We start from the raw sequence: 25,912 nt of genomic DNA, 5'->3' as shown, positions 1-25,912 counted from the left end.
GAGGAATTAATACCTTGGCTGGCCATGGGGAATGATCAGAAGATTAACCCTATATTGTTTGGCGCAAAGGGTATCTCTCTACACTGGCTTCTTCTGCAGAGCTTCACTTCACTTCACTTCACTATCTAAATTGGGTCTCAAAAGGAACTTGTTTTTGCAGTGAGGCAAATCAGTACAAAAACAATGAAAGATAGTGATAAAGTCCAATCTAATCTAGTATAAATAACACACAATAAATAGAAGTCCATGTGATAAGCAAATGTCCTACAAAATGAAATTTTAAAATAAACTTTTAGTTTAACTGCTAGTTTTAAAATAAATATGAATCCTAAGCTTTCATTTAATTGTCATTAAAGTTTTCAAAAGAGGTTCAATTTTCTGCCTTTTTTCTGTCAAAGGCACAACATCAGTCCATAACTCAGATAGCCAATACTTTATGGCCTAAAGACGAACGAGCCATAGAGTAATATTCAGGGGCATGATGATGACGAAGAGGAGAGTGAAGGACAGCACACAGACAGCTCAGACCCTTCAGGTAGCTGCGGTGTCAAATGCAAGACAGGGGCAGAGAGAGGCGACAGAAAGGGAAGAAATGAGAGAGAACAGAACTGTCCAGAGAATCATCCTCAATGGTTGATGGCTCCATTGTGTCTTGTATTGTGAATTTTCGCGACAAATAAAAATAATCAAACGTATTGGATTTAGTGTACAAGGTTTCTAGACGTAGCGATTATTAATCAGAGATGAATTAAAATATGTGAAAATTATAGGAGAAGCAGCCAGAGAATGAATGACATTTCTGCTAGTAAAATGACATGAATTATTTCTCACAATAGCCACTAGGCACCTGACAAGGTTGGCTGCTGCTGCTAGTATGTAGTATGGTATTGGGACACAGTTACCACTTTGTTCCCCTTTCTACCATATTCAGCCTCAGTATTTAAGTCAAAACTCAATATCATCAATGCATCAAGGTACACTGTCCACTGTTATCTTTTAACAGTCTGGGAAAGTGCAGGTGATGTTTGTCTGAACTCCAGAGTCATGTCTTCAGCTGTAGTAATGTTCAGCCTCAGTAAGTCAGAGTCAAAGCTGTATAGGATCACTGACCACAAGCTCATGCAACAACTGCTGTGTGAATTTCAGGTAGTGCTTTTTCTCTTTCAGTCAGTGAGGATGAACAGAAAAGGGACATGATAAAAGTGGGTGCCTCTGGGGGAAGAGCAGCTCAATTTTGTTTTGTTATGTCAGTAGATAAGAGTAGAAGAGCAGATGAGAGGTTTCTCCTACCTGTGAAGCCGTCTGGACACACACATTGATAAGAGTTGACCAGATCCTGACAGCTTCCCCCATGCTGACATGGAGCAGACACACACTCGTCCACATCGACAGAGCAGTTGTCTCCTGCAAATGGAACATATTAATGTCTATAAACTATGTCCTCATTACTTCATGATGTGTTAATGGGGCAATATTTTTAGAAACTAAAGGCTTTTTTTGTGAGCTAACTTACCAGTGAATCCTGGCAGACAGTGGCAGATGAAGCCAGCTGCCTCTTCATAGCTGAAATTGTCTTTGCTGAGTTCAGGCAGCCTCCCGTAGCTCAGGATATCTGAGCGCTGGAAACACTCACCATCATTCTCACAGGGATGCTGCTCACACTCATTTATATCAACCTGGCAATTCTCTCCCTCGTAACCTGAAAACACACATGGGATTATGCATTTGAGCCTGGAAGGGCACCCTGGAAGACACGTCCTCATGTGTTCTCCACTTCCACTGGAAGGGCACCCTCTGAAAGTTGTTTGTAGGGTCACAGCTTAGATAGATGCTTTCATAAAGTAAAACCTTAGCTAAAAATGGGAGCTTAGAAACGGGCCTAAAATTGTTAAGACCAGAAGAATCAAGAGACAGAATTTTTAAATGGGGTTGAACAAGGGCATTTTCAGGAATGGAACCTGCTGACAGAGTAGTTTAAAATTTGCAAAATAGAGGGGGTCACTGTGTTAAAAAACATCCTCCAGAAATTTTACACAAAGAATATCTAAAGGAAAGTTGAGGTGTCTCTGAAGATTCTCAGTCATCCAGGTCATAGTTATTCAAGGAAGGCTAAAATCAAGGGCAGCTATACTAGACAATTCTTTTCTCATCAAAGACGCTTTTTAGTTCAGACTGACTAGTAGGGACTCCCAGCAATTTAACCTCTGTGGGGTTGTTATCAAGGTGATGGTGGGGTCGTTAGTGCTCCCGGCTGTTGCCGGAGTCACGTGAGACCACATCCAAGATCCAAGAAGAACCAACAATACGGATGATAAGGAAAAGAAGAGTAAACACAACTACATTGTGATTCCATCAGTATCAGAGAAACTCAGGAGGATTTTCAACAAACTCCACTATTTTTTTACCCAAGAACACACATTTTTTAAAGAACACACTGAGACATAGTAGTATAGTTAACCCGAAACACTGCACACCCAAACACAAGAAAAGCAATCTAGTGTATGCTGTCCAATGTACTGAGGAAAGCACAGACCTGTATATTGGGGAAAATAAACAACCACTACACAAACAGCCATGGACATATTTTGAATAGGGATGACAGGTGGCTTGAAAGAGGAGTAAAAGGGGACATTCACACCTGAACAGAGAAACCATCATTGAACAAGGGAGGAAGGCTGAGACACCACTTATTCCCAACCTACAATACTGGCCTTTCATCGCTTTCCAGGCAAGTTAACAAACACTCACATTTGGCCTCATGTAACTCCAACAACCACAACAACAGTTGTAACAACAGCCAGGAGTACTAACGGACCAACCTGTATCCATCACCTTGATAACAACCCCACAGAGGTTAATAGCTGGGACTCCCTCCCAGTCACTTAGAACTGACGAAGAGAGGCAAAACGTCTTCAAGTATCTTCAACCAAGTCCAATAGTCCTTGATTTTAACCTTCCTTGGACAGGTTTTTGAGGGTTTTATTTTCATTACCATATCAGTGAGTATAGGTGAAGAAATTTGATTAAATGAGCAGGGGGAAACTGCAAAGGGCTTCTCAACTATAACTGGAGACTGTTCTCTACTAATACTATTTAGACTCAGCCACTTTTCCCAAAAAGAGCCTAGTGACAATTCTAGCTACATTTTGGATAGACCTTTTTGTGTTTATTCTGTCCAGAGTCCATACAAAAGCCTTACAGATGTATATAGATGGAATTATAGGATCGTGAAAAATAATAATGTTTAAGCTATGATGTCATCCATTATTTTAATTAGTATGTGATGTCATTTAGCTACTGTTCAAACAGACTTTAGCTACTTTCCATAGAAAACAGTTAGCAAGATTAAAAAGTACTGTGGGTTTAGTCCCCAGGGCTCGACCACAATTGCTTATAGCCAGTATGGACAAAAGGAATAATTACAGTGACTAATATCTCTTCCAGCAAACAATACTTATGATATGTGAGTATTGTATTAAGGCCTATCTGAAAATTTTGGAACCTATCCTGTAAGTCTTTAAATCCACCGGAGAAATCTGCGTAAGGATGTGCACACAACACATACACTCTCACAAACACATTCATGACAGTGAAAAGACTGCTGACGTTTGCATCTTTCTCTGTCACAATGTGCTTATACATCACTTTTCATAATTCATAACAACCCTGTAGGATTTAAGAAGTGCCATGCTGCTGTCTTTATATAGCTCTACATTAAATAGTGAATGGTGCAAAGCACAGCCCTGCTCTTTAGCCCCCTCTTGCTTCAAAACAAAAAGAATTGTTCACATTGTGAGTCAAATTTAATGGATATATATACTGTAACAGAATGTGATAACCTATGCTGAACAGTGGGTTTATGTGTGACTGTGGCAGTGACTGAGAGTTGGTGCTCTGAGTAATGGTGTACCTGGCCAACAGAGGCACTTGTATTGGTTGATCCCCTCCAAACAAGTGGCTTCATGCTGACAGGGGTCAGAAGCACATTCAGGAATATCCTCTTCACAGTGGTCGCCTACAAAGCCCGTCCCTTCACAGTCACACTCATAGCTAGAAAAGAGCAGAGACACAAATTAGACTGTGTTAGTATCAACAAGATGAGGTGGATAATTTTATCTAGATTTTTTGCACGTTCTGTAATATAATTTTCTAAACCAATGGCTCAGTTTTTCAAAAAGATTGTATAGTCAACAAAACTGTAATGCAAGGCTATTATATTTTGGTGAGCAGCAGCCACTGTGGCCACAAGTGGCAATTACAGGATAATGACGTGTTGAATTTCCCTTCATTTCCCAAAAAGTAAAGTCAGTAAAGACATCGTCATTAGGCTTCCTGACTAAGAGCAAGTGGAATGGGGCCAGAAGCAGAAAACAACATGTCTCTGGTGAGGTGAGTTGCACTTGATTTACTTTAGTTATAAAATCACTGAAATCTTTACCTATGACATGATGCAACATAGCACAATTTGTCAGTGGTAGAGAAGAGTCATAGTGGAACTAGTGTGTAGTGTAATTGTGTCAGTTACACAACAATATCTATCTAAACTTTGCTAACATTAAAAAACAAAGACATTCAAGATTATTTCAGTTGATTCACACAATAGAATATAAACAGAACCTGTATTTGCTCATCAATGTACTTGACCTTTTAAAGCACGGTGATTTAAAACACTCAAATAAAATGGATTGATTAACTCATTATCTGATTGTTTGATTAATTGATTGATTTGTCCCTAAGATCCTTCACTCCCCCATCTTCCTCAATCCCTGCTGTTCCAATCGGAGTTACTACCAGGTATTCTTACCACCTCCAGCCATCTAATGACTCATCACAATGGCTGACAGTAAGTGGATTAATTCTTATCCCTGGTCAACTTTAATGTCTGCCATGCAGCCTCAGGACACAACACACTGCTGGATGACACATCGGCCTTATAGGCTCAACATGAGAGGGAATATAAACACAGACAAAGAAAATAGAAAGTCAGATTGAAAATGACACTAACTGTGTATTTTGGTTACGCATATGTAAGAGATTACTTACAGCCACCAGTCTAGCTCAACGTATGGGTCCAAGCTTGATTATAACTGGGAATATGATCCACCAAAGTTCACCTTAATCCTATTCAGACATCTCATCAAAGACATCATTCTAGTGTCTAATGTATGAAAAACTAAAGATAAAGATTATTGTTGATTATTATTGTTGCCTAATGGAAGCTTTATTCTGAAAACCTTTATTCTGAGGACCTTAATAATTCTGAACTAAATTATCATTGGAAACACTGACAGAGGGTGACGATACCAGTTTACATGTGTATTGTTGTTTAGTTGTTGCATATATCCAGTAGGCAATTTGAGGCTGGATGAGGGGGATATTATCTCCCTTGTGAGCAAAATGACTAAACATACTACCATTTTATATATTAAAACACACAAAACCAAAAGAGTCGCTCATTAGTCTGTTTCGCTAGTGGCAGATAAACAAAAGGAACTGACCCCTGTTAAAGATGAACAAATAGCCTACTGCTTATAACCACTTGATTTACTGGGCTCCTGCTAGATTATAACTTAAATATCCACAGAGGATAAACCACGTTGGTCACTCACAAAAGCAAATAAAATAAACAATTCAGGTCATAGCAGACATTTCAGCCTGCAGACAAAATTTGGCAATTGTGCCTTTTCAAGCATCAAAGCTCCTTCATTTTACAAATATTAAGTTTCATGTAATTAATCAACACCAGCTGACAAGTCTGTCAACCTCAACTGCCTAGGTTCACATCTTGTTATTTCAAAAACACAAATATCTAGGTCTGTTTGTCAGACCTCATTTATACCACAGTCCACAGTATGTGTAACTGTTTAGCCATGAGGTTTTATTGTATTTCAAAAACCCAAACCACTCTAACTCCACTAAAATTAGTGTGGGTATGTGCAGACAATATAAAGACGTGTGTGTGAGTGTAATCCTACCTGTTGACCCCGTCTATGCACTTGCCCTCATTCAGACAGGGCATGCTGGCACATTCATCAATGTTGACCTCGCAGTCTTGGCCCTTGAAGCCGGCCATGCACTCACATGTGTATGTGGCGATGTGGTCTCGGCAGGTGGCGCCGTTCTGGCAGGGATGCACCTCGCACTCATCGATCTCAACCTCACAGTTAATCCCTGCAGGGGACAGAGCAGGGATGGCAGGGAGCCAAAGTGTGAAGTAGACAACACACCTAATTATCTTACCACACGTACAGATGCAACACAATAACACTGGAGCTGCCAAGAGCTCAGACGCAGACAGACAACAGCTACACAGACTAATGCTACTTAAACAAAGCCGTGCAACCTGGTTACTGGTATAAAAAGATACAAAATAAAGCAATATACTATCTTCTCTGTATTTTCATTAACAGATTTTGTGATGTTTTGGAATCATCCTTAAAATGATCAAATTCAAGTCAATGATTACTGTCCCAAAATACAGTATAACAGAATGAAAGTAATTCTTTGACCATACACCAGGCCCACCAAAAAGAACACCAAAACAATTTTATACAGGGTAGGATTAACCCCCTTGACCACAGGGTTGTCCAAGTCTGACACTGTGGGTCAGTCCATGAGGCAGAAATGAAAATAATCCACTTCCCAAAATAATGCTCTAATTTGTGGAACTACAGTTCCCCTAATTTGGGGACTGTAAACAGGAAGTACAATGTTGCCATGGAGTCAGTGAGTTAGCCTAGCCTATATTTGTTTTTTTGCCAACTGGCACCATTAAAAGTATGCTGTTACCTAATAGCAGTTCCTGTTTGTAAGGTACCCATGGATGCACTGGATTACCTTGATATTGCTGAAAACCTAAAATAGTGATGATTCTCATACAAGTTCTGGAGTGTTTTTTTCTATGATTTCTGAGCGGGTTTATGAATGTGTATTGTGATACAGTACATTAAGAAATCCTCAGGAAGTGTAAGTCACACTAAATCCAAAATACTGTATCATGTCAGTTCAGATCTGACTGAGGTATTACTCCAAGAAGTACTGAAGCAGTAGGATGTCACAAATAAGCTATCGGGCGTTAAAAGGTTTTAAAGTTCTTTACTATTATCCATGAGCTGTGTGTCACAATCACTGCTGCAGCTCCAACTGACTGTGTTGGGGAACAGGCCAAACTACAGTAACTAACATCCCGTTGTCTTCAGAACTAATGTGGTATGCAACTGCCCCTTTCACCTCACGCAGTATTTGTGCCTGTCTCTCCCTCAGTGTCCCCCCCATCAGGTAGAGACCAAAACACTGATATTAAATGATTTTACAAAACCCCTGATTATGTTCAATGACAGTGTTTTTGTTTGTTCTTTCAATGTACAATGCCAGCATTTTAATAGAAAAATGCTTTCTACAATATCAGCGTAGGGCAAAGGGGTTGCAAGATTAACATGTGGGGCAAAGAGATGTGTAACAGAATACGAAGGCAGAAAAGAAAAGCTAATATATATTTTAATTTTGTTTGGAATCTTTTGTTATGTATTATTGGACAAATTGACTCATATGGCTCTCTTTAAATGTTTCCAATAAAAACATTCTTAGAGGGAAAAATTTAGTTGACTGAAACCCACTGATTAATGCGAACTGTGTGTCCCAAGTAGGCTTAGCTTTGTGTTCTGAGGTTGCAGGTCAAAAAGGTTGGGAACGACTGAAGCACAGCGTGGTTAAGATTACAGAAAGATCATGTTTATGGCAAATACACTATGGGCTATTTTTTGGCTGCTTAAACACAACAAAGCTTGTGGTTACGGTTCATAAAAAGGCGAGCAGAAAATCCACTCTGTGACAGGACACTCCTACTTTCTGCTTTACCACATACACTGTATTGGCACTGAATGTTGGTATTGTTGCTGAATTATACAATATAGGATGCCAGTGATTCATAATTTAATTTCTGTTTTAGTTCTCAGTTCACACTCTAATGAATAAAACTCTGTGAGCCTCAGCTAATATGTGACTGAAAACTAAACTGAAAATGGTTAAATGTATTAACATCAAATGTCTGCTCATTAACCAAGAATCTCTGATTCAATAACATAAGTGTCTCCCAAAAACTCATTCACAGTGTCTTACCTTTGAAGCCTGGAACGCACTCACACCTGTAGTGATCCACCTCATCCAGACAAGTGCCATTGTTTTGACAGGGTCGTGAGGCACACTCATTGATGTCCAAGTCACAGTGGTAGCCTTGAAATCCAGGCACACAGAAACACTGGTAGGTATTAATGCCATCTTTACAGATGGCTCCATTCTGACAGGGTTCAGATAGGCATTCATCAATGTTCTCCTCACAGTTGCTCCCCTGGTACCCAGCAGCACACTGGCACCGGTGCCCAATGTCAGGGATGTCCATACAGGTGCCACCATTCTGGCATGTTTCCTCTGAACAAACAGTCACATTATCCTGGCAGTCCTCTCCTCCCAATCCAAGGGGGCAGTGGCAGGAATAGTGACTGACTCTGTTGACACAATGAGACTGGATGCCTTTGCAGGGGTTGCTCTGACATTCATCTACATCCTGAGTGCAGTCGAGCCCTGCAAAGCCGTCCGGGCAGTGGCAAGTGAACTCGTCAGTCCCAGGCTTGCTGGTGCAGTTGGTGCAAGGTGCCATTAAACAGGCGTCATACAGCTCATCGCAGTTTTTGCCCATGTACCACACCGGCCCTTTGGGGCACAGGCACACGTAGTCATTCAGGTAGTCAAGACATTTGGCACCATTGTTGCAGGGAGATGATAAACACTTGTCTGCTGCTGCTGTGCACAATAGACCTGGGAAGACAAAAATTGCAATTAAATAGACAACATTTTTCTTGTCTTTTTGTCTTACCAGCCGAAATCTCTTAATGAGAGAGGTATTACTCTTGTGTAAGCTGTGTATACACAATAAAACATTTTATACAAGCATGATACTGTCATTTTTTTCCTTTTTCTGTAAGTATAAGTGCTGTGTGTAATAATGCGTATGTTTTATTTATATGCTTGAGAAGTCTTCTGTGTCATTGATGATGCATACAGCACCCCCCACTGCCACACAACAGACTGACGCTTGACCCCATCATGGTCCACCAGGACCCACCATCCAATATTTTTCTTGTTTTTTAAGACTTCATTTACAGCACAACACCAAGTGCTCGTTCCATCATTGAGCTCGCAACCTATAAGACAGAAAAAAGCAGCACAATCGTTGGATGTCAGGAAGCCAATATATCATCTGGGGCGGACTAGAGTTGTGGAGCGTGGACTGGTAGCTGGAGAGGTGCCAGTTCACTCCTGAGCACTGCCAAAGGAGGTCTTGAGCAAGTTCCTGAACCCCCAACTGCTCGGGGCACCCTACTGACTGGCAGCCCCCTCACTCTGACATCTGTCTGTGTGTTGCTATGGGTCGTGTTTGTGCATGTGTGTGTCTTTCAGACCTGTGTGTATACTAACATGAAAACATTGAGTTTCCCCTCTGGGGATTAAATAAAGTAAATCTTAATCGCACAGCCTTTTCTGGCTTTCCCTCTGATGTAGGCTACTTCAGCTCCACCTTAAAGAGACAGGAGTTAAAATGGCTTGTTTCAGACAGATGATGAACTGAGGGGCTACATGAAGGGCCAGTAAAACTCTGGGATGTGGATTTGGCTACATTTCTAAAAGCATGAGCAAAAATGGCTGAGTGCCATCAAACTTCACCGATAGTTATTCCAAGGAAAAATACATCAGTATACAGTACACCTTTTAATTGACAAGTGACCTTGGTAAGTCACTTGACCTTGGTAAGTGTAAAATAAAAAGCAAAAACAAAATAGTATGAGCACTAAACGCCTATAATACAGATAAACTCGCAGATCCTTTTACATTCTGTTGAACAAGTCCCCAAGAATAAAGGTAATGGTAAGTACTTTTTTTACCAACAGAAAAACATAAAGGTACACAATTGTGGATGAGCACTTCTATAAGCTAAACACTGTCCCCTCTGACAGTGGGCTACCTATAATTCTGACCTTCAAGTGTGCTTAGAAACCAATCTGGTGATAAAGAGTAACAATCCCCTCTTTCCTCTGGACTTAAGGTCACAACAGATGGTGTTAAAAGTAAACTTATTACATGATTTAGCTAGCAGCTGTCATTGATGTCAATGAAAGTATTACTCACTACTGTTCGTACACAGTTTGGTACTTCAGGTTGTAATGTGTAGTACAATAGTGACATTACACATCTGAAAAATGCAATGACTAACTGTTTAGTTGTTTTTTTTCCTGTAAGTTTTTTTCAGAAGCAGGACTCAGGCCCAATCCACACTACTCCTTTTTTGTTTAAAAACAGAGTTTTAAGACGAATACGGTCTCCATCCACACAGGCATTTTAGCTGAAGCAGATGGTCTATTCTGTAGTTACAGAACATTTGATGAAAGAATAAAGAAATACAGACGAAGAACAACATAATAAAAATATCAAGTAGCATTGTTTTTCTACTTGCATGAGACCCAATCGGAGAACCGCACTAAAACACTACCCAGAGTTTTAAAATTAAAAACGTGGCAGTATTTTCAACCTTCCCCGTTTACGTCTTCGTTTTTGCCGTTTTAGTCTTAACGAGAGGTGCAAATGTAGAAAAATGTCTCTGGTTGGTTTTTAAACCAAAATGCAGTAGTATGGATGGGACCTCAGAAGAATTGATGTCAGCCAGTCAGGGACACTCTATGAACTTTCTTGTTGAGCTACCCCCACACCAAAATGTCAACTTCATACTCAAGATATCTGATGGATGGCCGGATTGCTACTGAATAAGTTGTGGTTATTCATTGTCCTACCAACATTGCCTTTACATTAGCATCTCAATTATTCTAAAGTTCTGACTACACAATGCATTAGCTAATGCATTCATGAGGATGTAGTGCTATTTTATGGCCAAAAAAAAGATTTGCCTCAATTCTGCTAATGCCCATCAGAATGTTGTTTGCCAGGTGAAATGGGGTGTTATGAAGACTTATAATCTTCTTTCTTTTTAGAAAAGTAACACAGATTTAAAGGTTCAGTGTGTAATATTTCTATCGACAGAGGATCTATCTACAGAAATGCAATATAAAATCCATTACTATGCTTTCAGTGGTGTGTAAAGACCTTACATAATAAACCATTATGTTTTTATTACCTTAGAATGAGCCATTTATATCTACAAAACCGTGGGTCCCCCCTTCCATAGACGTCGCCACATTGCATTGTCATGTTTCTAAGGTTAATCTGTTAATCTGAAGGTTGAGAGTTTGATCCCACCTTGAGACAACTTTTTTTTTCTCTCACTTCAACAAATGGATTCTGCAGTGAATCTTTCTCAGATCACAGCATGTGCTGCACTGTTTGTGTTTCAGGTGTTTGATCTGCATCCATCAACCTACGGACGCTTTTGCATTTCCCCAGTCTCTCCAGACATAGGACATTTAGGGGAAATCACGTTTTCTGACAGCTCTTTCAGAGGTGTGTCAAGCAGGCTACGAGCTCTTTTAATGTTGTTCTTAATTTTTCAAAGTAAAAGCTCATTTTAATTCCAAATACTGCATTACAGTAAACAAGCTTCTCGTGCTTTTATTTTGTACGCAAAACCACTAAAGAGGAAGTGATTATGTCAGTAACTGTTGCTGCCATGACTGACATTTATTTCAGCACCGCTATCAAAGTATGTACTGCCCCTGTGTTCCTGCTCGACACCCTCTGCTACAATTATTGTTACCAGTCCTATTGTTATTATTGTTATTATAATTATTAATATTACGATTGTTATCATTAACACTACTATAAATATCTGTACCATTTTTCATTTAGTCCATAGCAACATCACCTTTACTGTCTGTACCTCTGTGTGTGGATATTGTGTAGGCTGCCTCCCTCCCCTCTGCCTTCCATCCCTCTCTCATCTCTCTCCTCGGTCAGGCTGCCTCCCTCCCCTCTGCCTCTCCTTCCATCCCTCTCTCACTGTCCCTCTCTTGCCCTCTCTCTCTCTCTCCCTCTCTCTCCTTCACCCCAACCGGTCGAGGCAGATGGCCGCCCACCCTGAGCAATGGTTCTACTCGAGGTTTCTGCCTCTTAAAAGGAAGTTTTTCCTTGCCTCTGTTGCCTAGTGCTGCTCTTGGTGGGAATTGTTGGGTTTCTGTAAATAACGTCATGGAGTACGGTCTAGACCTGCTCTTTTATGAAAAGCACTCTGAGATAACTGTTGTTGTGATTTGGCGCTTTATAAATAAAATTGAATTGAATTATTTATATTTTTTGCGCTATCAAAGCACCATATTCTGGCAGCGGGCCAGATATTACTGCTGGCAGGCAGTTTTGGCAAGGGTCCATAATCACAGAGAGAATAAATATGTTTCCCTTGTCAATGTTTGTATAAACTTTTTTTGTGTGCTTTATAATGGACTGTTGTGCAGAAAGAGTGACAGTGTTTCACATTCTTGGCTTATATTTTCCATGTTATCGGTCATTGGCCAAGTCACAATAACATGGTTTTACTGAATAATTAAGTAAATATAATTTCTTAATATATCTTCCTAAAGAACCCTCATTTCTTGCCGAGCTACTCTCTGCTGTCTCAGAAGAGGCACCTTTTGTGCTGTGTCAGCCACCATAGCTGCCCTACGGTCTTTGAAAAGTTAGGGGGCAGTGGTAGACTGGACAGATGGTTGCAGTTCACAGCCCTCACCACTAGATGCCACTAAATCTTACACACTGAACCTTTAATGCAAGACTATGTAACTTGAATTAAACATTGGCATCTGTGGCAATAACGGGATGACAGCATGTTAAATTTTCTTTAGGTGACTTGATTGAGAGCGAGTAGATGAGCAACAACAAACTTTATTAATCTGTGAAATCTGTGAAATGCGCACACATGCACAAAGAGGACATGCATTATTATGCCTGTCACAGTGATGACGCTGCCACATGGTCAGGCGCTCTTAGCAAATAGGGCTCAAGGTCACCTCAGCAAGAGGTAAACTGGCACCTCTCCAGCTGCCAGTCCACACTTCGTACTGACTATTCCCTGCTGGACTTGAACCTGCCTCCCAAAACAAGTCACTATGGAACTGATTTTATTATATAAGATGAAGATTGTGCTATTTTTTTCTTTCAAAAGTTACATAGTTTGGCTTTAAAATTCTTCTCTTCGACCCTAAGGTTGAGGAATCTCATGTATGTCAAGCAGGTCAATTCTGACACCTTCTCCTGTGTCCCCCCAACAAGGTGCTTGATTTCCACCACAAGCACCTAAACTTAGATATGCGTGGAATCATGATACTGTAGGGTACTTTGGATAAAATGGCAGACACTGTTCCTCTGACATACATCTGCTATCACTTCCTTTATCTGCTCTTATCACTGAGTTTTCCTCCTCACATCTGCCTCTCACTTCTCTTGCCACCGTCTTGATAAATCCTCAGAAGTGCTGTTGTGCTGAATTGCAAAATTCATTCTAAAAGTGTTCCTTTTTGTTATTTCATTTACCAATGTATGTTTTTGCATCCCACTATTAGTCTCCTGCTTTGACAGGCACAGTTGCCATTTCATAACTACTTAAATTTTGAAACAGTTCTCTTTGATTTGAAGACATATAAACAGTGTACCGAGACTAAGAGTCTACAGCAATGCTACCAACTGACTCTGTGAGTACTGTGAGTGTTAAGGAGCCAGTATACTCCATCGGAAGTGCTTATGGATTGTTGCATTGTCGAATGGCTTCAGCTATACCATCTTTCCAACGTCTCAGTCCAAACCACGCACTTTCTGTAATCTCATGAGTCTCTTGTAATCATGAAGAGGGTTGACAGAGAGAGTGAGGGTCTCCTCACTCTTCACTCCTCCATCTAAACTGAATCTCCCCCTCACACATTCCAGGGAGCTGATAACAGCTCCTCCTACACACAGAACCCCCACCTCACCCACCCCCATTCATAGATCATGGTTATGGCTAAACAGGGTTGATCCCTAGCAGTGACTGGTACCAGCATATCAGACTAACAGTAACACTGAGCAGAGCTGCTGACTATTAGCAGGTAGAAGGATGCCAGGATTCTCTCCAGAGACCTCACCTCTCTTCAGAAGGGTATTGGTGGATTGGCTTAACATTAAATTACTTCCTCTGATGGGAAGTAGGGGGTGTTCTTGTTATATTACATGTATCTTAAGACCAATCAAGAAAATATAGAAGCTGGAAAAACCAACCTGATTCCTTATTGACCCAACTTTATTAAGTTAGTGTGGATTTGTGGATTCCAGGAAACCTTTGTCAGTACAAATTTAAAAGAATCCCCTCATCATTATCTGTATGACTATTTTGTGGCCAGTGTGGATAGTTTTTTTTGGTTTTTTACATTGTGTTCTATACAGAGAAACAAGTATGTTAAAAAGTATATAAAAATACAAACATATACATTTATACATTTAACAAAACTTATCTCATTGCACTTTTCGTATAGAGCAGGTAATAACTGTACTCTTTGTGATAAAGTTAACAGAGACCCAACAAGTCCCTCCATGTGTAAGCACTTGAACACGAAGTAGTATTATAAGACACATATCTTACACATTAAGTAAGAACACGCTGAACTTCCACCCAAACAAAATACCCTTCAATGGGATGAACACACACATTTGTATTTTTTAAATTTGCAGTTTATGTCAGACTTGGGTCTAAGAGCCACAGAGGCAAGCTATATGCTGGTTAGTTTTGATCCTTTCATGGAATTTTGTAACATCCAGACACATTTCTGTTTCATTTCTCAAAACCTAAGCAAATAAAGTTTTTTCTGTAATTTAAGTGAAACAACTTTTTTAAATTAAGTAACAGCCTCAGCAAAACTTCAAACTAAACATAACCAAACTTACACCCCAAAGCTTATGGTTCACAAATGTGTGCTTTTGCAACAATCTGTGTGTCAGAACAGACCGTCCTCATCTCAGGGCATCCAATACCAGCGCTTTCAGAAAAAGTGACAAAGCGTTGTTATTTGACGCTAAAGGTACCCTACAGCGTGTGAGACGCCCCGGGTGTGTCTCTATGAGACGCTCTGGGGCGTCTTGTACAGACTGCACATCGCTAGCACTGCTAGCACATCGGCCGTGTTTCTGCCGCATAGCAAACAGTGGCGTTTCATACAGACCCTGAAGGGTACCTTAAGTGTCAACTAATTATGCTTTGTCACGCTGTCTGAAACCATTGATAATGATGCACTGAGATGAGAATGCGTTAACTACATGTAGGAATATGTTATGCTGAAAGAATATATGTTGCTAAAACAATTTTGACTATTTTAAGATTTTTAAAGGCATCTGCATGCCTTAAAATAATGTCCAATGAGATAAAAATGTATAAATGAGATTGGAGGGGAGGGCAAGAGAAAGTATTAACCCTGAGTGACAAAAACAGCAACACAAAGTCAACAGAGGGGCTCGCTGCAGGGCAGAGGAACAGCAATGCTATGAATCACAGAGAAAGGGAAGATCCTGACAAACGCACAAGTTGAGCTCAGAGGAATTTTATTGAATCACCACAAGAGACTGGCAGCTCTGCCTGGGTTCAGCTTTGTGTTCCAAAGACTCCACAGCAGGTGGCTGCTTTGCTTTAAACAAAAAAATGCACAAATCCTCTCTGAATCAGTCACAGTTACACATTGAGTCAGAGACGCACATCCTTTTGTCTCCAGTCTGTGCTGCTGCAAAGGCTGCGTCATTTCTAACGCAAAGTTTTTGTCTTGTCTAGGGGCAAAATGTTTGTTTTCCTTGTTTTGGTTTTTGTATAACGTAAAGCCACCTACATCCAAAGAATTGCAGGCCTAGGCCATTACAGTTACAATGAAATACAAATAAATGTGTGTTTTTTTTCTGGTATTAGCTGTATGAGTCATTCAATTCTGAGGAGTTCATTATCAGCTGGCTCCTCCCAGGGATTTTGAAACTAAACCTACAGTAAGTGCTACATTTCACCAGTTCCTAATTTTTATTAGAACAAATCCTCTTAGATGGCAGCCCTTAAGAAGCCCAGAGAGGATGGTTCTTCATGTGTTTATGCTTTCCTATTCTTTCCTATAACTTCTGTTGTTGCTGTTATTTAGTCTTGATTTCATTAAAGCTATCAGTTTTTATTTTGGGGCCCTTTTCCACCCAAATCCCTATAATGCTCAACTAGGCTGTTTCCTCTTAGTACATTAGTTGGTAAATGCTGTGGATGTTCTTTTGTGCACTTTTTTATAAGGAAGTTTTGAATATAGTAGTCCAACTAAGCAAACCATACATCGCAATCCCTGCCATCATCGATTCCATCATCACATTTGCCTGCTTCCCATTTGTGTTTTTCGGCAGCTGTCTTTTTCTTTAATTTCTTAAGAACTCAGAGTGCCAGGTCTCTTGCCATGCTCCTTAATACCCCTCACTCCCACCATTCAAAGCTGAGACAAAAAAGCTGTGCAGCAGTGCAGCCGGACGCTCAGCTCGTTACCATGGTGATCTTTAACAATGCCACCCGCAGCAAATCCCTGCTGCTGGTCCGCAACCGTTTAAACGAGTTTCAGACGCTTCACACAAACGAAGGTCGCGGGAAAAATGGGTCAGCAGGGTTTCATAAGGTGCTGGGGTCAACCAAAACACCCCCCCCCAACACACCCAGACACACACACACACACACAAAAGACACACCGCAAGACTGGTGCTGCACCAGCTGCAGATTCATCACACGAGGAAGTTGCAAGGAAACCAGCTACTTAGATCCTGTTAAATTAGTTAATTATCTGTTGTAAACACTGAAGTCAATTTTAGTAATGTGGTGGCATGTCTGACTAATCTATACATAAACACAGACAACTTTAGCAATTACTAAATGTTTTGTTGGTTCCACTTGGTTCCAAGTTACTGACACTGTCATGATTACAATATAATGTAATATACAAATTTAAGATGTTAGATGGATTTTGATGGATTTACTTTATGGATCCATAATTTCCTAATATTCCAGAAAATTTCCTGGAAGAAACTGTAAAATAAATCGTTACCAAACTATCATTTTCTTCTACAGTATGGTCCTGTAGTAACTCTAAACACACATATCAATACATGGTCATGCATGTGCACACATACACTTCACACACTAGAAAGGTTGCTGCTACAGTTGTGGATGGAATTGTGAATAGTTGGTTTTCCTAATCTGATGCATGGCAGAAATGTATATATTAAGCTGATGTATTTCCATTTGTACAGTGATGGCACATGTTGAAGCCTTACCCAGTTTGAACATCATCATTGTGATCAGCACTGTCCTCTGATATCGGGACCAAACTCTTCCAAACTCCATGGTAAAACACTGAGGTTTCCAGTTAGTGTAGACCAATGCTGTCAGTCCACAGGTTCTCCATCCAACACGCTGCAGCGCTCCATCCAAGCTGCTCCAAGTTAGCTGCTGAGAGAGAGCACCAGCACCTCCATGCCTGACCAATGGGACTCTGGGTCTCGCTGTGTGTGAGCCTGTGTTTTGGAGTGTGTGTGAGTCTCTCTGGGGACCAAGCTGGGCTGGAGTAAAGCAGAGTAATCATCCTTACAGAGAGTGGGGGGGGGAAGATGTGAGCTGGAGTACTGGAGTGGACTCACCAATTGTATCTGTGCCTATTTCTCTCTAAACCAGTCTAAAACTGGATTCACTGTTCACTACCATTATTTCTATATTTACATGTCAGGGCTTTCCAGAGTGGTTCCAATCAATCACATGGACATATTGGCTGCAACTAACAGCTTTTCATGTTTGATTTAACTGCTGATTATTTTACTGATTAACAGATAAATTGCTTGGTCTGTAAAATGTCAGGAAACACACAAAAAAAGTCAAGCTACAATACTGTAGCTTGTCCATAACAGAAGAATATTCAGTTTACTATTACATAAGACCTCACAATTAAGAGTGTTGATGTTACTTTTACATTATCAAATAATGAGCAATAATAATGAAAAAATTTTGTCAATCCACTAATCAATAAATCAACTAATTGCTTCACTTCTAGACATTTCTGCAATTGATATTCCAGATGGCTGCTAAAAGAAATAAGTAAAAATATTTTACAGAAAAGAATTAATTCAAATATTTGTTACATGTTTTAGGGTCGATTTCAAATGGCAAAATAATAACAGATTTTATTTGCTAAATGTACTAAATTGTCAGCTATAGGTCACCAAATTATAAATAAAATACAAATATAATTGAATAAACATGTCAAGATTTAGACTTCCTTGCACATCTTACAGTCAATATGCACTTTGTTTACTGAATGAATTGTCCTGTATCTTCTTTGCTACCGGTCCCATGGCATAATGGAGAAATAATATTTTGTCCAGCTGTGTGAATCTTCAATTTCAATGCATGCTAGAATTATATAGGTGACAATGAACTTAAATTTTAACATTCTAAACTGTAATGTGTCCTATTCTAGTTAAACAACACATATGCATTCTGCTCATCAGAAACAGAAACCAGTCATTCACAAACGCTGACAGCAAAGCCATCAGGAACAATTTGGAGGTTTAATATCTTTATCAAGGACACTTCAACATGCAGACTGCAGGAGCTGGGGAACGAACACCAACCTTCTGATTAGCAAACAACCTCTACCACTTGAGCCACAACCGCCCATACTCACATTAGCTGGTTGCCAACGCTAAGGAAACTTATTTTGATTTCACCTGGACGGGGAAGGTCCACATGATGTAGTGTGATTCAGGGTACCTCTCGGGTACAAGTGTGTTGATTGCGTCACCTTGCCCTTGCCTGTTCTTTTCCTTGCGTCTTAGTCAGTCCTACTGGAGATACATGGAGAGACACACAGGAGCCATGTGAGGAGAGAAGAAATGAGGAAATATGTGTTTAGAGAAAGGAGATGTGCTTTTCTCTGAAGCGTCAGGTGAAGCGACGTCCCACGACGGCAGCTGATCATAGCTCAATTAACACAACTCTTGCTGACTTTAATTGTATCAATAATAAAAGTTAATGGGGGAATGAGCGATCATGAAAAGAAAAATCTTCCTAATAAATGCAAGAAAGTTGTTTGTGGTCCTTTTGTTGTTGAGACTTGCAATGAACACAGATTTGTAACTAGAGGGTGAATCAGAAAACAAATCAAATATAAAACTTGGGAGTGATACACATGTGACCTGGAAGTCATTCCCCATCTGCCTTCATGGAGGATATTCCCATCCCATAAATGAAGAGAGAAGGCTTCTGGAGAAGCTTCGAGCGAGGAAACACAGGTGTTTCCTAGGAACCCTGTATCCTCCACACATCCACATGTGAACAGATAATATAACAGAACACAGTTACATGATGAGATGCAATATAATGCACCGTCACAGTGTGTGTGATAAATCTAACACTTTATCTGGTGTGTTATTGTGCAGATAATAATAATGCAAGTAACTAAATAGTCTAAGAAGTCAACAATTAATCTGTACATAAACTTGAAGATTCAAAAAGGATATTAAATTATGATTAAAATCAACAAATGTTATATACTACTAATAATCAACAATGTTAAACACATCTAAATGAATAAAGGGCTCTTGTATATGTAGTGCTTTTATAGGCCTATAAGAGACTTTCACATTTATCTATAATAGATAATAATAAGATAATGTAAGGTTTTGAAATCGTTTTTAAATAAGGGGTTTTGTGGAGATTCGTACCAGTAGGTTTGAGAGGTGCCCGAATGGGGAGTAACTGATGTCGCTTAAGAATGATGCAAAGGATTTCTCATTTGGCACCTTTGGCTCCTCTGTCTCTCATATCCTCGGTGGGAGGAGCTAAGACGCGAGGAAAGGAAGTGAGGAGACACAATAGCATAACGAAAAGCACCCAGAGACTTGGGATGTACCCTTTGTGTTGGGACTTCCCTGGAAGGTACGCATTCTCTCTGCATGTTCGCTGTTTTTGTTGTAAATGTGAAATTAAGCTACTTAAACAGACATGTAAAGTCAGTGTATTAACATTGCTACATTGCAATCTTATTTATTTCTATGCATAAATCTGATAATTAGGGGAGAAGTGTGTGTCATTATGTGTGGCTGTGGTATTGCTCGTCACACTACAGTGCAGTGTTGAGGCTGTGTTTACTAACATTTAGAGATTTTACTCATGATGTTATGTGTGATTTTCATTTAGTCCACATTTCAGCCTTAAATTAAGTAGTATGTAAGCATTGCTTTGGGGGGAAAACTGTATGTAGGTGTGTTTGAATATTATTACTTGCATGAAGGCTCTTTTATGATTGTTTTACTACACTCAACTAAGCTTTATTCTATTTCACTATTTGGTTCAGTTCCTGTCAAAATCTATGGTAGGGGAAAGAAATTAAGTATAATACTTTCTGGTGTTAATTAACACATAAAAGTACATTTTATGATACATGTGTTGCTAGGATACCACCTTGTTTGCTCTTTGAAACCTTTTCTTTGATTTAATTTTCTTTCCAAAATTTCTTTGGTCAGACATGGAATGCCTATATGTGTCTTGATAAAGGTTGGTGGACTGTGATAACACAAGGAACTATTAGTCAGCTAAGTGGGAATATTTGTCTACAGTCCATAATATGATTGTCTTTAGAGACATGACATGTTAAAGCATTTGAAGATTTGAAGAATTTAGTCTTATCTAATAGTATTTAAGAATATATTTCATCTCTTTGCATTCAGTACAAAGATAGGTCCAGGACATTTTTAGCCTGGCTTAACACAGAAACTGGAAGCAGGGGGTACGGCTAGCTTACTTTTACTTACTATTAAAAGTACTGGATACCTCTCAACAACCGCAAAACAATGATGTCTAATCACATGACATTAAAGCGTTATCTGAGTTTTGTTCACACTTATGCTAGGCTACAACATCAAACCTGGAAACCCTACTATGAGAACAGTGTTTGTGAGATGGAGCATGCAGTCAGTGCATCCAACGCCACGTCTAACTGCTCCCGAACAGGAGTCTCAGGAGTTTCCAGTTTAAGATGACACACAAGCAAATCTGTCAAAATGTCTGTTTGCCCAAATAAAAAGAGAGAGAGAGGGATGTCTGACCTAACATAAATGTACATAAATGAAACAACAGTAGCAAAAATTTTATAATATTTAACTTATATAAGACCTAACAACACTAATACATTTATACATTCATGTGACAATTTAACAAAACACTTTTGGTATAAAATGTAAACTCCTAACTGTCACCCACCAACAAGCTTCCTTTGAGCCAAACTTGGACTCCAGTCCAGGATTATTATGAGTGTAAACTTTGGATCAATGGGTTGCTGCCGCAGTCCCCTCAACTTCCACCCCCACGTTTGGGAGAAGAGGTCGAGGGAGCTTATCCAGCGCCTATCTGGTTGGCTGAGGACTCTGTGGCAGCTAGACGAATGGCTTACTCACCCCCACCCCGAATCCCACTCCCAAACACACACACCCCCATCCCCAACCCAAACTGAAAACCCATTCCTTGAGCCCAGCATCAGGCTTAGCTACAACCTGCTGCGTTCATAACAGCAAAAAAGTTTAATTAAACACTCGGCAAGGGGTGAGGGAGGGGAGGCGTTAAGGAGAGACAGGCCTCCTCCCTTCAGCGCCTTCAACAAGTGACATGCAAAAGTGTAAAGTAGTGAGTCACAGCTCCACATTCCTCAGTGACTGGTTGTTGCTTTCATTAAAGCTGCAACACAATAGAGAAATAGGCTGACATAGAGTCTAAGCCAGGTCGGGCACACGAAGAGCAGGCCTGAGAATGCTGACAGTCTCACCGTTGTCTGTTGGTCTGTCTTTCTGTTAAGGAAAAGTTAGGTGCAAATTTCTTTACTGTGCTGCCATGTTTTCCCTGAATGTTAAAGAGTTAACTTATGTCTGTCTCCATTGTAAACAGAGTAGCCTTGATACTGACCTTTTAATTACCATCCACATCTCCGATTTACTGAGAACAGTCCCGAGGGACTACCACAATCTGCAAAGCAAGGGTCATGCAAATGACAGGGGTAGCCGAGCTAACACTATTGCTTATGTTTACTGCTGGATGTGAATTTGACAATGTTTGTTATTTGTCAAATTCAATAGGAATTGATATTTGAGTTTATGGCTTTTCTACCACAGTGAGTCATCTTTGTAATTTGATGTTTTTCCTGTCAGACAATCTGAATCTGAGTCATCAGAAGTGTAGTGCTGTGCGAGAGACCCAGAAAAGGTAACTACACCATCAAATTCTCGAGTGCCTTCAATGCTATACAGCACACGTTCATCCAATGCCAGGCTGATTGGGGAGTTGTAGGCACAATGTAGACTGATGGGCTCACCAGGAAGAGGTGATGGACCATCCTCTTTGAGGTCTACATCAGGTGTGATGTCAGTGCCACCGGCCTGTAGCTGTTGAGGTTCTTGGGGTCTTTGGTACAGGTACCACACTGGATGTTTGTGGCGCTCTCCTGACCTTCAGGCTCAGGTTGAAAATGTGCTCAACTGTCCCATAAAGCTGGTCTGCACAGGGCTTGAGAAACCTTGAAATAATGCCATCCAGACCCGTGGCTTTCTCACCTTCTTTCCTCCTTGATGTTGGCATAAAATAAATCCAGAACATTATTGTTTTTGGAACTGGTCGTGGCTGAACTGCCAGTGGTACACTACTCAATTAGAATAAAATTACTTTTGTGTAGCTTATGAGTGCCTGATAAAGAACAAACATTTGTGTGAAACGACATGTCAGAAGTGTGAAAACACGAATGAGTAGCGAAGGACAGGATAGCTAGACAAAGGTAAGAAAAGGATTGTTTATAGCTAATTGTGCTGGGTTCAGTTGGTTGTCTGAATCTTGAAACGAATCAACATTGTGCATTGTATTCAGTGCCTCTGCGTTGAAGCTAGGCCAAAGAGCATGCACCCCTCCATTCTTCTTCCTGTTAACAGTAATGGAATAGCTTTTTCCCCACTACTTTGAGCACTGTACAAAATGCCTTGCAAATACCGGATTAGTGGTTGCTCAATCCAAACTACAAATGGGTGCTTAAAGTCCAGAATGACACATGCTTAGCAAAATGCACTTGTGGAAAGAATATATTAAACTGGAGACCATGTGCAATCCTCTCTCAACAGCCGTGACAAAGGAGAAAAATACAAGCATGGAGAGAAGGACTTTAAAATGGTAAGCTATGGTATATATTTTATATGTAGCTAACCTAAAGTCAAATGTAATTTTTCATGTCTCGGTAGAAAAAAACACAATAAAGCAAGAAAAAAAAGTTCTGACTTTATTTGTTGGGCCTAAAGATGGTTTCTACTGATATGCAAAAAGATGTATTTGGTCTAAATTAATCTGTCAAAGTTTCATCCTAATAAAATGATTTACCCCCTTATTCCTGCATTTTCATTCATTCATTCTCATCACACGACCACTTGGATGACTGTTCCATCCTTGGAGTATTCCTGTCAGAGCAGTTGGGCGGATAAATCCAGTTTCATCCAGGCTGCAGACAAACCATGACAGGGGGTCATCGCATGTATAAACAAATACTGTCCGGATTAACAGACAACCAGCCAATCTGTCCCTCAGTATTTGCAGCTTACCCATACCCGTATGGTACATACGGAGAAGTGCTCTGGGGGATCTGTTGGAAGCTAAGTGGCCTGTGGGTAAACAAACATGCTTACAATACACAATACAGTCACAAGCAATTATAAACTTCACACCTGGAAAATTATAGCTACCAACAGGATGCTAACACTTGCCTTCCCCTTTACACCTGCACTGTATGGTAATACAGAGAGATTCACCGAGTGCAGCAGGAAGCTTTAGTTCACAGATTAACATCACAAATCTAAAGCTGTGTTGATGAACAGGAATATAAAGTGTTCCATTTGACTGTAAAGGAAAAAAAATTCAAAAGCATTGCTGCAGAATATTTTCTGTTGTTTTGTTCAAAGGAAACTAATCACAATATTTGATGTCATTTGCTTGATACTAAACTTTCAGCTGGGGGGCCATGTTTGAATCAGCACATGTTCCATTACACTGTATACAACACAACATCACAGGAGGAGATCAGCATGGAAGCTTGAGTCAACAAAGTATTTGACTTGACACAGCAGAAGATTGTTAGCAGCCCTACCAAGAACATAACCAAACTTTAACCAAAGTGGAGACAGATCAAAAAGTGCTCATGTGAATCATTCTGAAACTGATAGATTTATTTACATCTTCAGTAAGAGCCACAGATAGGGTGGGGAAGTCTGAAGGTATTGAGAGACAGACTATTACACTGTTGGCTTTGGTCTTCTCCTGGGGTTTGCTAAAATAAGAAAATATAGAATACTACCGGCCTTATAACCTTCCATAGGGAACAGTGCACACATATTTGTATATAGTTATATACATGCATAATACAAATGTTCACATTCCGTTAAAATACCAAATCTCTGACATGAACAATGCACTTGCTGTTGTGTCTGCACCTCTGTCTGTCCACTGGTAACATGCAGTTAAAAAGGAAACACTGTTGGTGGCATTTTACAAGCAGTAGAGAGAACTGCAGCTGTCTGCTAATGGGCAGCCAATGCTAATTCTGCTATTGAACAGTCATTGCCCACTGAGGCACATGTATTAACACTCTGAGCACAACAGCATGCTACAGTCATAAACACTCTTACAAACTTAATTCATGAAGCTTTTAAGCAATGTCAGACAAATGGAAGATTAAAGCACTTGGAATGAAAGGTAACATTGATTTCTGAAGCAAGTGTGTAACAGTGTGATGCCTCTCTTTCAGTGTTTTCTTCAAGAAAAATCCCAGCCTATATTTTCCACCGTCCCATGAGAGAGGAGGGCAGGGCCATTTTTAACTTATGGGGTTTCTTATAGCGTTCCAGACAGGAGATTTGCTGTGGGTACTCTATCCCCCCACCCCCACCCCACACACACACGCACATTTCCCTCCCCTGCACATCTTCACATCCATTCTTGTCTGGCCCTCCACAACAATGGAATCTCAAAAGAGCTCCAATTGCCTTGTGACCCTTACCTTCACCCCCTCACTCCCCCTGTTTTAAACTCTGCCGACAAAGAATGCTGCTAGAGCTCAGATGGGAAGGCATTCAAGCTCCATTTAACAACCAATCCACCGTTACTCACATCCATGTTCACATGTCTACAACAAGTGTTTCTCTTGATGCATTTGAAAAAGTTGCCAAGTTGTACGCCCAAGCCCTAAACATGCATTCTCACCAATGATATTTCAGCACCAAGGTTGGTAGTAACAATACTTGAATACCTGATACCAGCCCCCAGAGGTTATAATTTTCATTGTATCTTATAGACATTCTGAAAGACATACTAAAGTGGTAAAAAATTAAACAAAAACTGATCAGTTTTGTTTCTCTTAAAGCCACCAGGTTTATAGATGTAAAGATCTGAGGGTGACACAAGACAAAAGTCTTGAGATTAAAGCATCACACCACTCAAATATTAATTTACTAGTCATTGTTAGTACCACTCATGTTGTTAAAAACAGTTTTATAATGTCCTCTGGCTCTCGAGGAGCTTTGTCAAGTAGTTAAGCCTAATTGCTGACCCCTGACATATCTTATTAACAGACTTAATATTTTGTCCTGTGGCACTAGAAGAAAGCTCATTGCGTCTCAAAGAATTGTAAGGATTCATCTGTTGAAGTGCTTGTGCTCAGTAAATTGTGTTGATCTCTATGTTTTTTCATATTAAGTTTGATATTTCTTGTGTTCCAGTGGAATCTTTGATCTTGTGCTGGCACTATAAGAAAGAAGCTTGAGGGTTCATCCTCTTTGGACTATGACAGTTTTTGGCATACTTTGTCCTGGATAAAAGTGC

General features: G+C 40.1%; 1 protein-coding gene across 1 annotated transcript in view; it reads right to left on the bottom strand.

Annotated features, from left to right (window-relative positions):
- LOC119891679 (protein crumbs homolog 1-like) overlaps positions 1-17,524 on the bottom strand; it is a 34,986-nt gene extending 17,462 nt beyond the window's left edge. The window contains exons 1-6 of the mRNA XM_038703491.1: positions 17,296-17,524; positions 8,119-8,814; positions 5,976-6,171; positions 3,911-4,050; positions 1,514-1,699; positions 1,291-1,404 (exon numbers count right to left, since the gene is read on the bottom strand). Coding sequence (XP_038559419.1) covers positions 1,291-1,404; positions 1,514-1,699; positions 3,911-4,050; positions 5,976-6,171; positions 8,119-8,814; positions 17,296-17,365 — 1,402 coding nt within the window. The 5' untranslated portion in view covers positions 17,366-17,524. The remainder of the gene's footprint in view (positions 1-1,290; positions 1,405-1,513; positions 1,700-3,910; positions 4,051-5,975; positions 6,172-8,118; positions 8,815-17,295) is intronic.
- Between the last annotated feature and the right edge of the window lie 8,388 nt (positions 17,525-25,912).

The sequence above is a fragment of the Micropterus salmoides genome, unplaced genomic scaffold, assembly GCF_014851395.1.
Source record: "Micropterus salmoides isolate LMB-PRFRI ecotype aquatic unplaced genomic scaffold, ASM1485139v1 Ms_hic_scaffold_7, whole genome shotgun sequence".
NCBI lineage: Eukaryota > Metazoa > Chordata > Actinopteri > Centrarchiformes > Centrarchidae > Micropterus > Micropterus salmoides.
The sequence above is the reverse complement of the archived record's forward strand: the minus strand, read 5'-3'. Positions and strand labels throughout refer to the sequence as shown.